At 38.4% G+C, this 13280-nt stretch overlaps 2 protein-coding genes across 6 annotated transcripts in view; both read left to right on the forward strand.

Moving 5' to 3' along the window:
• The window catches only part of CCB4 (cofactor assembly of complex C), a 232252-nt gene that overhangs the window by 95724 nt on the left and 123248 nt on the right, over positions 1 to 13280 (forward strand). The window lies entirely within an intron of this gene.
• LOC149579456 (uncharacterized) lies at positions 953 to 6830 on the forward strand. Its single transcript, XM_089832906.1, has 7 exons — positions 953 to 3414; positions 3575 to 4262; positions 4401 to 4633; positions 4770 to 4921; positions 5060 to 5460; positions 5601 to 5999; positions 6118 to 6830. Exons 2-4 carry the CDS (start codon positions 3607 to 3609, stop codon positions 4784 to 4786), a joined length of 906 nt encoding a protein of 301 aa, XP_089689032.1. The 5' UTR covers positions 953 to 3414; positions 3575 to 3606; the 3' UTR covers positions 4787 to 4921; positions 5060 to 5460; positions 5601 to 5999; positions 6118 to 6830.

A 13280-nucleotide genomic window follows, 5' to 3' on the forward strand; every position in this document is an offset into this window, starting at 1 on the left:
ATTTTTGTTTAACTGATTCGGCATCAGTCTTCGTTCTAGCCTTTGTTCCAGGTCCATCGGGCAATGGTGCCAAATGTTTACCGCATAGATTAATTGATTAATTCACACAGATAATGAACAAGAACAACAATAGCAGTACTCCATTTATTATTCGCATATGCCAAGAGATTACATACAAAGCATAAGATCCTTTACAATGATCCTGGACGGGGTATAAATACTTCTCGCCAAACCTTCCCGAAGGGGTCCATCGGCTACATAATAATACTAATCTACCTGTCGACTACAAAATCTTTACCGACAACATGAGCTCGTCGGCTACACAGTTTCTACCAACGACAGTATTAGAGCAAGGTTGGGTTGTTTGTGGAGTTGAGTTGGTGAACCTAAAGTTGTAGAGCCCTAGTCAATTTGTTGTAGGGTGGCAGATTTGAGCTTTGACCCACAATTGCAGAGGAATTGCAAGATGGTTTGTGGAAGCATAATAGCAAATCCAATAGTAATGGATATGTTAAGATGAACTGTGGCCAAATGTGAAGCTGTGGAGATTGCCTAGAGAAGAGAAAGACCTATTGAAGATGTGAGTGATGATGAGATTGAAGTAGTAGCTAAGGGTGAAGAACCTATACTTGATTAAGGAGATGAGAGATTTTTGAGAGCCCTAACTAGAGTTAACATTTCAGGCCACCTGATTATGATGTTAAGATAGATTTTGATGAATTGCTTGATTGGATCATTGAGATGGAAAAGTATTTCAAGTATGAGAACACTAATACAATCAAGAAGGTGAAAATTGCTAGCACTAAGTTGAAAGGACATGCATTTTTATGGTGGGAACACTTGCAAATAGATAGACAAAGGAGAGGAAACGAAAAGAATCAAAGATCAAATCTTGGGATAAGATGGTGAGTAAGTTAAAGGGTAAATTCTTACCCGGTGATTATCAAGTGAGCTTGTTGAAGAAATTGCACAATCTAAAGCTGAAGGAATCCTACTATGGAGGAATATACTGAAGAATTCTATAGGTTGAATATCAGATCTGGACATATGGATGATGAGGTTGAAAGGATTGAAAGATACGTAAATGGTTTGAGGACATCTATCCAAGATGAGATTAGTTTAGATAAAATGGGAAGTATTTAGGACGCTTATCAGTTTTTGGTGGAAGCAGGAGAAAAATTGAACAAGAGGCAGGAGCATAGACAAAGAGGAACAAGAGGTTGATTCCAAAGAGGCAGATTGTTTACTGGTGGATGTGGAACTTTCGGAGGAGGCAAATCTTATTTAGATCCAAATAGAGGCACGTTAAAGTGGAAACAAGAGAGTTCATATTATGGAAGAGTAGATTACCCTAGAGGTAATAATTATAGAAGACATGACAAAAATTTGTTTAAGGGAACTTGTTTCAAATGTGGAGAAGGTCATAGAACATTTGAATTACTTAAGGGAATTCAAGGAAGAAGACCAATAGCAGTGGCCAAAATGCATTTGTGGAGGAAGAGTCTCTTGGATCTATGAATAACCTGAAAATGGGGAAGTCCTAATGGTCAAAAGAGCCCTATGTCACTTGAAGAACCTGATCCGTAAGTGTTGCAAGGTCATCATTGATAATGGAATTTCAAATAACCTAGCATCTGAGGAATTGGTCACCAAGTTGCAGATGCCAAGATTGAAGCACCCAAAGCCAATTGGATTGCATGGATCAAGGATGGTCATAAGGTTTTGGTAAGTGAAATTCAATGCATTGTAAACTTGAAGATTGGATCTTAACAGAATGATGTTTTTTTTGATATGCCAATGGTTTGTTGTCATATCTTGTTGGGTAGACCTGGGAGTATGATAGGAAAGCAATATATGATTGTAGAAGGAATATAGGTACACCACAATAGCAAATGAGATGAAACGAGTATTATTACCTTTGTTAGGAGATCCTAAGAATAAGAATTGTACGACAATAAAAGTTTGTTTGGTTTAAGGAAGGAAACATTTGACGGTTTGAAAAGGGAGAGTATAAATATTCAATTTTGGATTATTTTATCATACTGCAAATTCCTATTGGAGTTTAGTATTGTTCACTATTTCGGGAGTGGAAGATCTTCCCTACTTGGCTAGTTTAGTTTCAGTGGAATTCAACCCTCACCCTATTTTGATTCTCTGTATTACTTTGCTTTGGTATGTCTGGAGTACCATCTTTGTTGAGAACATATCTCTATCTTTTGGTAACAAATTGCATACATCTTTCTCCTTGGTTTACAAATCACTATCAGGCAAGTTTCATACAAGTGTTTGGCATTGATTTGAATCATTTCTGGCTTTGACAAGTGAATCCAAATTCATATTTTCCCTCTACACAATACTTTTTGTCCGTCTCTAGCACCACACGACAACCCCTCAGTCCTATCACACGACTTTCACTGAACCACTGTACGACCTATTCACACCACCTATACGGCAGACCCAACATCACCGTATGATTGATAGTCACTTGAGGTCCCCTTCAGACTAAGATCCCCTTTGGGTTGAGATCGCCATTGGGACATTATAGTCCTTCGGACAGAGATCGCCCTTGGGAAGATATCGTCTTCGAAACATTACATAATTGCTCAACTTTTGTTTATCATCATTTCTTGAAGGGTCGATGGGTGGATGTTTAAATAATACAATGATGATTTAATAGTTGATATTTAATAAATTTAATGATAGGAATGGTTGATGCTTGAATAGTTGATGTTTGAATGGTGGATATAAAATTGATTAAATTAATTGAAGAATTGATTGTTGGTTTGTTTGCTCGATTACTTTACTTCAGATCGACAATTAATGGATGATTGACCAATTTCCTTTGATTTGATGATTTGATATATTGGCGAGTGCTGTTTGAAAATGTTGAAATAATAGAGTGAGGAGTGACAATTGAGTTCTCCTTTGATGTATTTGTAAATCATTATTGATAATGGTCACCACATTTCTTAAGAAAAGAATCAACACCAGGGTAACGTGACTCGCGGCGAGTCACGTGAGTCAAGCGAGTCAGCGAGCCGCGCTGACCTCGCCGAGTCACAATGACTCGTGACTCGCGAGCGGCGAGTCACGAGGAGTGACTTGCGTGACTCGCGTGACCCGGCCTTCTTGACTCGGCCGCGACGGGCAAGAAACTGGGCCATAAAAATATAATTTTTTGCATGTTTTTTTTTTATACATCTCACTCATATAACCCTAAAAGGGCTCTCATAACAGTCTATAGTGAAAAGAAGAAAGAGAGAGAGAGGTAGAAGAGAAATAGAGGTTTCTTGTTTTGCAACCAGCTGAAAGGAGGAGGAGAAAAGCTTGCATTTGTGACATTGGAGCTTGCATTTAGATCATCAAGGAGTTTATAGGAGCTCTTCTCAACACTTCCCAAAGCATTTGAAAGAGGTAAGACTTGATTGTTTAGATTTTGATGATTTTTTTGTCTATGCTTATGGGTTTTTTGCATGAATTTTTTTTGTTTGTTTATGAGGTTTTTTTTTACTTTAGATCTTCATAAAATGCAATGCTGAAATGGTAATATTTGGTCTAAAATGTCTTATTGCAGCAACCTTTACATTGTTCCTTATTTAAGTCATAATGGCTTCTAGAGGTAAAAAACCGAAGCTCTCTAAAGGCAACAAAAAAGATGAGTGTTGGAAGTTCACCATAGAATTTCCGGGTAGAAAGAGAACTAAAAAAAAATGCCTATTTTGCAAAACCATTAATAGTGGGGGCATAAATAGATTAAAATACCATATTGCTGGCTTACGTGGTCATGATATTGAGACTTGTGGAGCTGCATCTGCTGAGGCTCAACGTTTTTGTTATGTAGCCTTAGAAAAATATGAACAAGAAAAAGAATTAAAAAAAATAAAATTAGAAGAGTTAGCTTTGATTGGTTCTAGTTCCCTTCCATGCTCATCTGCAAATGTTTTTGAGTCAGTAGGCTGTGTTGGAGAAGGTTCTTCTCATCCCCCCTATCGTCCTAGTGCTTCTGTTGCTCGTGCTTCTTCTACATCTATTCCTTGCACTTCTAGTGATGCTACTGCTGCTGCCCCTTCTAGTAGTGCTGCTCTTCTTCGTCCTAGAGTCAAAAAATCTAGTAAGTTGGACAACTTTTTTGTACAGCGTACCACTCCTGGTGCGCAACCCTCACTTGAGAGCATGGGCTGGAATAGGGAGATACATGAAGCTGGAGTAAGAGCAATTTGCAAGTTTTGGTTTTTCTGCGACATTCCATTTATAGCAGCCAGGTACTTCAAGTTTTCAACTTCATTTATATTTGATTGTTTTACGTTTTAAGTTTTAAAATTTATATTCAATTTTATACTTTTAACTTGATGTTGAAAATTTGAAATATGCTAATTAAAATGTTTTTCTAAATGTAATAGGACTCCTTATTGGCAGGGGATGATTGATGCAGTTTCCATCTGTGGTGCGGGGTTCAAAGCCCCCACTGAAGATGAGTTGAGTGGCCCCCTCTTGCTTGATATGGTTGAGGAGATGAAACTTGAGTTGGAGGACCACAAAAAGATTTGGAGCCAAAAGGGGTGTACCATCATGATAGATGGATGGACAGATAGGAGGTCCAGAACCCTCCTAAATTTTCTTGTTACTAGCGGAGGTAATTCATCATGCTCTACTTCTTGAAGTCTAAAACTTAATGTATACTATTATTGAATAACGAAAATTTTTGTTTTATTGAGTATTGATTCTTGATTCTTGAATGATAATTATTTTGTTTAATTTTCACTTTCAAGATCCACCATGTTTTTGAGGTCCATAGATGCTTCCTCATGTGTGAAAAATGCAAAATTCTTATGTGAGACTATTGAAGAGGTCATAAGGGAGGTGGGGGAAGACAATGTTGTCCAAGTGGTGACAGATAATGCAACTAATTATGTTGCTGCAGGTAAAATTTGAACTTCTAACTTTCTAAGTTCTACTTCTAAAAAATTTTTTTTAGTTTTTCATTAAATTTTGAAAATTAAAAGTTTTTTAATACATCAAAAATTTTCATTGTTTACTAACTAATTTAAAATTGCTGCAGGAAAACTATTGATGGAGAGACACCCAAAAATCTTTTGGACTCCATGTGCGGCCCATTGCATCGACCTCATGTTAGAGGATATTGGCAAGCTTGTATGGGTGAAATCATGTGTTACCAAGGCCAAAAATCTTTGTAAGTTCATCTATAATCATGCCTTGGTCCTCAGCACTATGAGGAAATACATGAAGGGAAAGGAGTTGGCTCGTCCTGGTATCACAAGATTTGCGTCTAACTTTATCACACTAAAATCCTTGCTGAGTTCAAGGTTAGAGTTGAGGTGCATGTTTGTTGGTCCAGAATGGAGTTCCTCCTCCTTTGCGAGAAGCCCTGCAGGGATAGATGCAACAAAATGCATTTATGATGATGATGATTTTTAGGAGCCATGTTCGAAGATTGTGGAGGTAATTTAAAATTTAAAAGCTTAAGTCTTAAAATTTTATAAATTAATTTGTCTCATACATATTTTTGATTTATATTCATTGTGCAACTTTGCAAAGTTTCATCATTCACTAAATTGTTTTTTTGTTTAATTGTTTTGTAGATCACCGAGCCCCTTGTAGCCCTCCTATGAGTTGCTGATGACGAGAAGCCCTCTATGGGCTACATTTATGAGGGCATGGATAGGGTCAAGGAGACTATTAAGGCCAAATATGCAGGAGTTGAGGAAAACTATGGCCCTATTTGGGACATAATTGATAGGAGATGGCAAAATCAGCTTCATAAGCCCATCCACGCAGTAGCCTATTACCTCAATCCGGCATACCATTTCCTTGATGATTTCAAGGCAGATGAGGAGGTTCTTAGTGGCCTATACACAGTGGTATTGAAGATGTCTCCTAATCCCACAGATATATTGCTTGAGATGGATACCTATAATAATGCATCAGGGCCCATTTTTTCAAGTCAAATTTGCAAAAAGGTCGTACAAAATTGCAACCAAGTAAAGATTGCAGCTTAAGCCTTATACAATCTAGTTTATAAATTTCTAGCTTTAAACTTAAAGCTCAAATTTTGAAATGAGACTAATATTTTTTTGTTTTCCTTTTTTCAAAATTCAGATAGATGGTGGCAAATGTTTGGGCCTTCAACCAAAAACTTTCAGCAAATCGCCATCCGCATTTTGAGCCACCCAAGTAGCGCTTCTGGATGTGAGCGCAACTAGAGCATGTTCGAGCACATCCACTCGAAGAGGCGTAACAGGTTGTCTGTGCAAAAAATGAATAGTCTAGTCTTTGTGCACTACAACCTGCGCATTAGGATCAAGGAGATTTTGGATAGTGACACCTCTCCGATTACTCTAGAGGAGGTTGATCCAGAGTCTGATTGGATCACTGAGGCTACTAATCCTGTCTTTGATGATGAGGACCTATAGTGGCTTGACCAGGCAGATAGAGAGGGCCAGGCTGAGGTTGTGGCTATGGCAGCAGAGGACCAGAGAGCTCCAGTTGTTCCTAGTGGCAGCTCACAGAGATTGGCAGAGCTAGAGGCAGAGAGTACAGTTGATCCTAGAGGCACCTCACGAGCTGATGCTATTGCTACTGAGACATCCAGGACCTACCTTAGACGCCTTACTAAGAGGCATTTTGTAGATTATATTGAGCCTGAGCCTGAGGTTGAGGCTGAGGTTGGGGATGAGGATGAGGATGACGATGATGATGAGGATGATGATGAGGACTCTGACTAGGAGCCATAGTTGTAAACTTATAGTCTTGTTTTAACTTTTTGTTTAACAGTTTAACAGTAACTTAATATATGATCAGCATTTGGAACATTTGAATTTGATGATGACTATTGAATCTTGATGTGTTGGATTTCATAATGCATAAATGATAATACATATACATTTTGATGGTTTGCATGGATTTATCTTAGTTTGACTTTAATTACTAGTAATATAGTATTTACTTTTAGCAATTTACCTTTGTAAGTTTGTAACTTTGTAGTTTGTAGTATTGTACATATGTAATCGATGTTTGACTTTTAAGTTTTAAGTTTTTAACTTTAAGTATGTGGCATGTGCATTATGATCAAATTATCTTCTATTTAATGATGTTATTGTGTCTTTATGCTTTATTCAATAATGGGTGCATGGAATGTTCTTTAAATCCTAAAAAATCTCAAAATTTCGAGGTTTTTTCACTTTGCCGAGTCACCGCCGAGCCGGGTCACGAGTCAGAGCCGGGTCACGAGTCAAGTTACCCTTGTTGAGTCCGAGCCGAGTCCGAGTCTCGTTACACTGATCAACACCCTTCATTGCTGCCTTTTGAAAATAGCAAATTATTTTCCAAATTGATCTCTCTTCCATGCACTCCTCAGTTGAGACCTTATTCCCTTTATATCTTGAAATGTGAGGGAGAAGTCACACTTCTTCATCATATATGCCCCTTGGAAGAGCCACAAGGTTTCACAATTACCTCCCTTTGAAAGAGCGCATGCTAATTTCTGTGCTTTGAAAGAGCAGATGCTAATTTCTGCCCTTTGAAATAGTCGCATCCTTATCTTCCTCCATTTCCTTCCTATTAATCCTTTGTTGATTCACCTGCTGCATTGCATTTTTTCACACTTTCTTATGTATCTCCTCCCAAGGAAATGATCTCCCTTTTATATATTATTCTTAAGGGAGGCACAACCTTTCATTTCATGGCTTTTGATAACTTAATAAAAGTTTAATTACATTATAGTTTTGAAATATTATAATTTATTATTAATGTTACTTATTAATAAATCCCGTGTCAAAAAGGGGATATTGCACCTGGTCACCCACTTTGGCAAATAAAGCAAACACTTTTGGTTTTTAACTTGTTTTGGTGATTTGTAGATGGGGCTTGGGGTGTTAAGAAGTTTACACTCAGTTTTGAGTATTTTTCATCATTAGCAAGGTCTATACCAGGTGTTTGATGAATGCAATGGAAGTATAGGTGCTGGAAGGATTATCATTTCAATTTAGTTTGATTTTTGTCAAAAGGTGTTCTGTCTCACAAAGGTCGAAATCATTAGGGTTTAGGACATTGATTTGTTTGGTTTTGTGGAGGACATTGTATTTATGTCGCCGAGATTGTTTGGTGAAGTCTCATCATGGCTAGTGTTTGGGATTCATTAGAGGATCATCATGTTTCAGAAAAAGGTGTTACATTCAAATCATAGGGTAAGGTTCACACGTTAAATTGCTAGCTATAGGTTGGTTTAGCTAGTTATCATTTATTGTTTCTTTGATTAGTTTTGCATTTTATTCAGCTTGTCGGAATCTCTTAATGTTGGTGCTTTAGAATTTTGATTTTTGGTATGAATAATTATCATCCAAGTCACTAAAATTTGGGATCATGTATCTTATAAGTGCTTTGATTAGAAAACATCCTTAATGATAGTTGACTACGATGGAGCCTTAATTTTTGCAAATTTAAACCTCCATGAGAATTTTGAAGACTACCATTATACATTGGTTGTTTTAGGATAAAATGATATGTAAGATGATAATCTTTTGTTGGATGTTTCAAAGCCTTATTGGTCAAATCATGTACATTTTCAAACTAAGATTCTTGAGATTAATTGGGTCACTTTTATTAAGTCTTTTAATTTCCTGGCGTAGACTTGGACTGTTTCATTTTTCCTTTGTTTTGTGTTGTATATCTCGGCTACGATCTCATTGTCATCGTGGAGTAGTTGAAATTCGATGGTAAAATCCTTCTTAAGGTTGTCCCAAGTGGTTAATTTTTGGGGATCCGTATAGGCGAACCAATCAATTGCTTACCCCCTTAGGGTTGCTAGAAATTGTCAAACCCATTCATTTGTATCTGTTATGCCATTTGCCCTCCAAATTGTTTCACATGTTTTACAGTGTCGGATTGGATCGGCTGTTCCATCACCATCGAACTTTGGCAACTTTTCCTTCGGTCTGGCCATTATTACTTGATTGGGTGTACGAGCACTGTTCAACACTCCTACACTGGCGTTGTTTTGCACTCCCACACCAGCGCTCTGCACTCCCACACCGGTGCTTCTCTCTCCGAAAGTTGTCTTATTTCCTACAGCTGTATTCTTTGGTGAAGAAGTGTCTTCCCGTTCTGGAAGTGTATCGCGAACGAAGAGTTCACTCCACGCTCGTGCTCCCTCGGCACTCCGAGCTGTGTGAGTTAATTCCCTTCTGTTTGGATTTTCTTCCCTCAGCGAATACAGGTTCAAAAATTTCTCCCTTGCTTCTTCTACCAATTCCATCCGCTGTCGAGTCTCCTCCAACAATTCCTCAGTGCTTTGGTATCTGTCGGCAAGTTGCTGAAACCTCTGTCTGCGTTCGGCTTGTTGTGCCAAGATTAAATTTTCTTGTGTGGTGCGTATTCCATCTTTTCCCTTTAGCTTACTTCTATCCTTGTTAAGCTGATTTGGCATTAGTTTGCATTCCTCTACCTTCGTTCCAGGTCCATCAGGTAATGGCGCCAAATGTTTACGGCATGGGTAAATAGATTAATACATACAAACAATGAACCAGAACAGTAGTACTCCTTTTATTATTCGCATATGCCAAGAGATTACATAATGCTGATGATGATTACAATGATTTCCCACGGTGTACATATACCTCTCTGAAGAACCTTCCCAAAGGGGTCCATCGACTACATAACAATTACTGACAACATGAGCCTATCGACTACACAATATTTACCGACAACAACACCTTGTCGGCTACACAATATTTACTGACGAAAAACTCATAATGCTTGTAGTGACAACGAAAAGTCGTCTTTTCCACATCTTCACTCATGCGGATCTGATGGTATCCGGAACGGAGATCTATTTTCGAAAAATAGACTGCATTGTGTAATTCATCCAGCAACTCATCTATCCTTGGCATGGGATATCTATTTTTTATTGTTTTCTTGTTCAACGCACGATAGTCCACACACATGCGCATTGTCCCATCCTTTTTGATCAATACCATTGATGACGCAAAAGGGATACAACTGGGACAGATCCATCCTTTCTCCAGTAGTTCCTGAATTGTCTTTTCGATCTTATCTTTGAATTTCTTGGGATCATGGTAGGGTGTGTTTATGACTGGCTTGGCTCCTGCTTCCAACTTGGTAGTATGTTCAAACCCTCGATGAGGCGGTATGCCAGGAGGAATGTCTACAAAAACCTTATCATGATTACTCAAAATATTTTGGAGATCATCATTTTGGGGAGGTGTTCATTGCCCTTTTATAGGTTCTATTGAGACAAAATAATGTGCAGCCCAAGCAACTCATCATGTTGAAAAATTGCCTCCATCTGATGTGCAAAAACTTCTTTCGAACCCTCATTTGTCATTCCGTAGAGAACAACTTTCTTTCCATCGACAACAAAAGTGAAGTCCATCCATTTGGAGCTCTAAGTGTATTCATCAAGAGTATCCATCTATTGTATGCCCAAAATAACCTCCATATCATCAAGGTCCACTATGAAGAAATCCTGGGTCACCATGTGATTTACCATTGTAATACTTAGCTAAGGAACAAGGGGTGTGCAAGGTAGAAGAGTCCCTCCGGCAACCTTGACCTGAAATCCTGCATGCATCTCCGTAGGTAGATCTCTTCGTTTCACCAGAGATGAGTTAATGAAGTTTAGAGTGGTTTCGATATCGAGCATCACCATAACCCTTTGTCTTTGAAGGATTCCTTGTATACGAAATACCATGCACCTTGAGCTACCGACTAGGGGGATAGTTCCTTTGTGTCGTACCAATGCTATAATTCTTTCTGTACGGTTCAAACTAACCATTTTGGTGTCCTCGTCGGGTTGGTTGTCTTCGGAGGCTATATCGTCTTGTTCATCCTCATCATCAGACAAGACCTCAATGTAGTAGATTTTTCCTTTCCCGAGGCATCTGTGCGTAGTTTCCCATGGTCCTTTGTAGTCGAAACAGAGTTTCTTCCTTTGGAGCTCCTGTTTGGTAGCTTCGTCCAACAACGACTTTCTTGGAGGAGGTTTGTTATCTTTGCCCCTCGAAAACACTGACGATTTGGAATGTGAGTAACTTCGTGAGGATGACATAGATGATGATGCCATACTCCTTGCCTTCTTAATGGCCTCTAACAGGGTGGCAAGATTAAACTCTTTTACCCAACACTTCAATGGTTTTGTTAGTCCGTCAATGAAGAGAACTATCTGTTTTCTTTCAGAAATGTTCGTGACCAAAATAGAGAGTTTTTGAAATTCCGCAATGTACTGGTCAATGATCCAATTTGCCTCAATTGTGCCAAATCTTTGAAATTGAGTTCCGGATCTTTACCATCAAACTAGTTTATCAATCTCTCAGTGAATTTTGCATAGGTATTTATTTGATCATGCCTGAGTGTGATAGTGCCGTGATGCCACCATTCATGTCTCCCTCCAAGTGTAAACACACAAATTTAATTGCTTCTTTTCTGGCATAGGATTAAGTTGGAAGTAAGTATTTGCCTTCATTACCCATGCTTGCACGGATATGGATCTAGATCCATCAAATGGTGATAGATTTATTTTACTCAACTTCCTCCTGAGATTATCATTAAAATATCCTTTGTTTCTACCTCCCGAATATCTCATTCTCAGATTTGCGTAATCTTTGTAGGATATATCTTCCTCCAAATTCACGTTCTTCCAGTTTTCTCTATGTTGTTCTTGCATTTCTTCAAAGTTCGACTGCTTCCCTCCGCATGGTGCCTCCATTTGCGGGAAAGACGACATGGAAGGTCGAGAGCGTGTTGGATGAGGGTCTACTTTACTCGACACCGAGTTCACACTGTGACCAATTTGTTCACTAGATATTTTATTGTCTGCCAACTTCTTGAGAGTCTCTTCCATGAGTCGTTTGAGTATCGTTGATCTGTGCCTAATTCCTCGCATGTTCTCTTAGTAATGCCACGAGTTCGGTAGCTATGGGTTCGAGTTTGACAACCATTCTATCAACGGAATGGGTTCTTCTTCTCTTCCGACTATAAACTCTCATTCACTGTCCATAGGGTGGTAGGATCGAAGCTTTGATGCCATTGTAATGATTCTTTATTGATGTCTCCTCTGAGAACGATTTTCTTCTGCTACATGCAAAGAGAATGGAGGCCGCACAGTTCTATGATATACAGTGTGGCAAGGGGCAAAGATATTTGTACATAGGGTGGGTAGGACATTGCAATGTTGGCTGTATGGTACTATTAAGTTGGCCATACGATAGATATGAATGGCCGTACGGTATGTAAGGGATGGCCATACAGATGGTGTAGGGAGGTGGTGTCGGGGAGAAGACAAAGGCTGTTCGGTGCAGGCTATATAGTAAAAAGGGGCAGAAGATGTTGTATGGTGGATTGTTTTGGCCATACTGTATGGGAAATTGTAGACCGTATGGTGAATGGGGAAAAGTAGGCCGTATGATTGGGTTATGCAGGGGCACGAAAGGTGTGCTGGGTGTTGTGAATAGCTAATGGAGTACAGATGAAAAGCCAACAACTTATAGATCTTGAAATAAAACCAATCAGACATTGAACAAAAATAATCCTGCAAATTAATAATTGCCAAAAGATGGTGCTCCAATTTGCCAAATCTGAGCAAAGTATTACATGCAACCATAGAGTAGGGTGAGGGTTGAATCCCACCAAAATCGCACGAGCCAAATAGGGAAGATCTTTCACTTTCGAAATGGCAAAGAAATCCAGATATCCAATAGAAATTTGTAGTAAAAAATAAAATCCAAATGCATGCCTAACGACTACCTACAAGCTGTGCTTAAATACCCATCGGGGCAAGCTTTCTGAGGGTGTACAAAAATAGTCGACGGCTACACAACTACGGACATAAAACAAAAATGGGTCCGAGATAATTTAAATCAATCAGCCCATTAACAATGATTTGAATAATAAACTATTTTATGACGGGGATATTATAGTATATGTGTCCAGTTTGTTTCCCTACCAAAGGAGTTAAATTGCAATCTGGACTAATTTATGATTGCATATATATTTGATCTGTTACATCTTGATTATTTAATTATTGACAGTATAAGTGCATAGAATTTTATAAAGTTGTACATGAAAATCTTCATTGTAGTTGACTGTATTACTTGAATAAGAAGAGCACTGGTCTTTTTATTATTGAAGTTAGAAAATCTATATCTTCCTTCCTACAAGCATCAAATTCATTATTGACAAACATTATTCGAAATATCCAACCATTTTGAACACTCAGCATTCAATTTCATTTTAATTGAGTTCAAGGA

This window comes from Cupressus sempervirens, chromosome 1 (genome assembly GCF_028749045.1).
Source record: "Cupressus sempervirens isolate cs-2001-9-10 chromosome 1, ASM2874904v1, whole genome shotgun sequence".
NCBI lineage: Eukaryota > Viridiplantae > Streptophyta > Pinopsida > Cupressales > Cupressaceae > Cupressus > Cupressus sempervirens.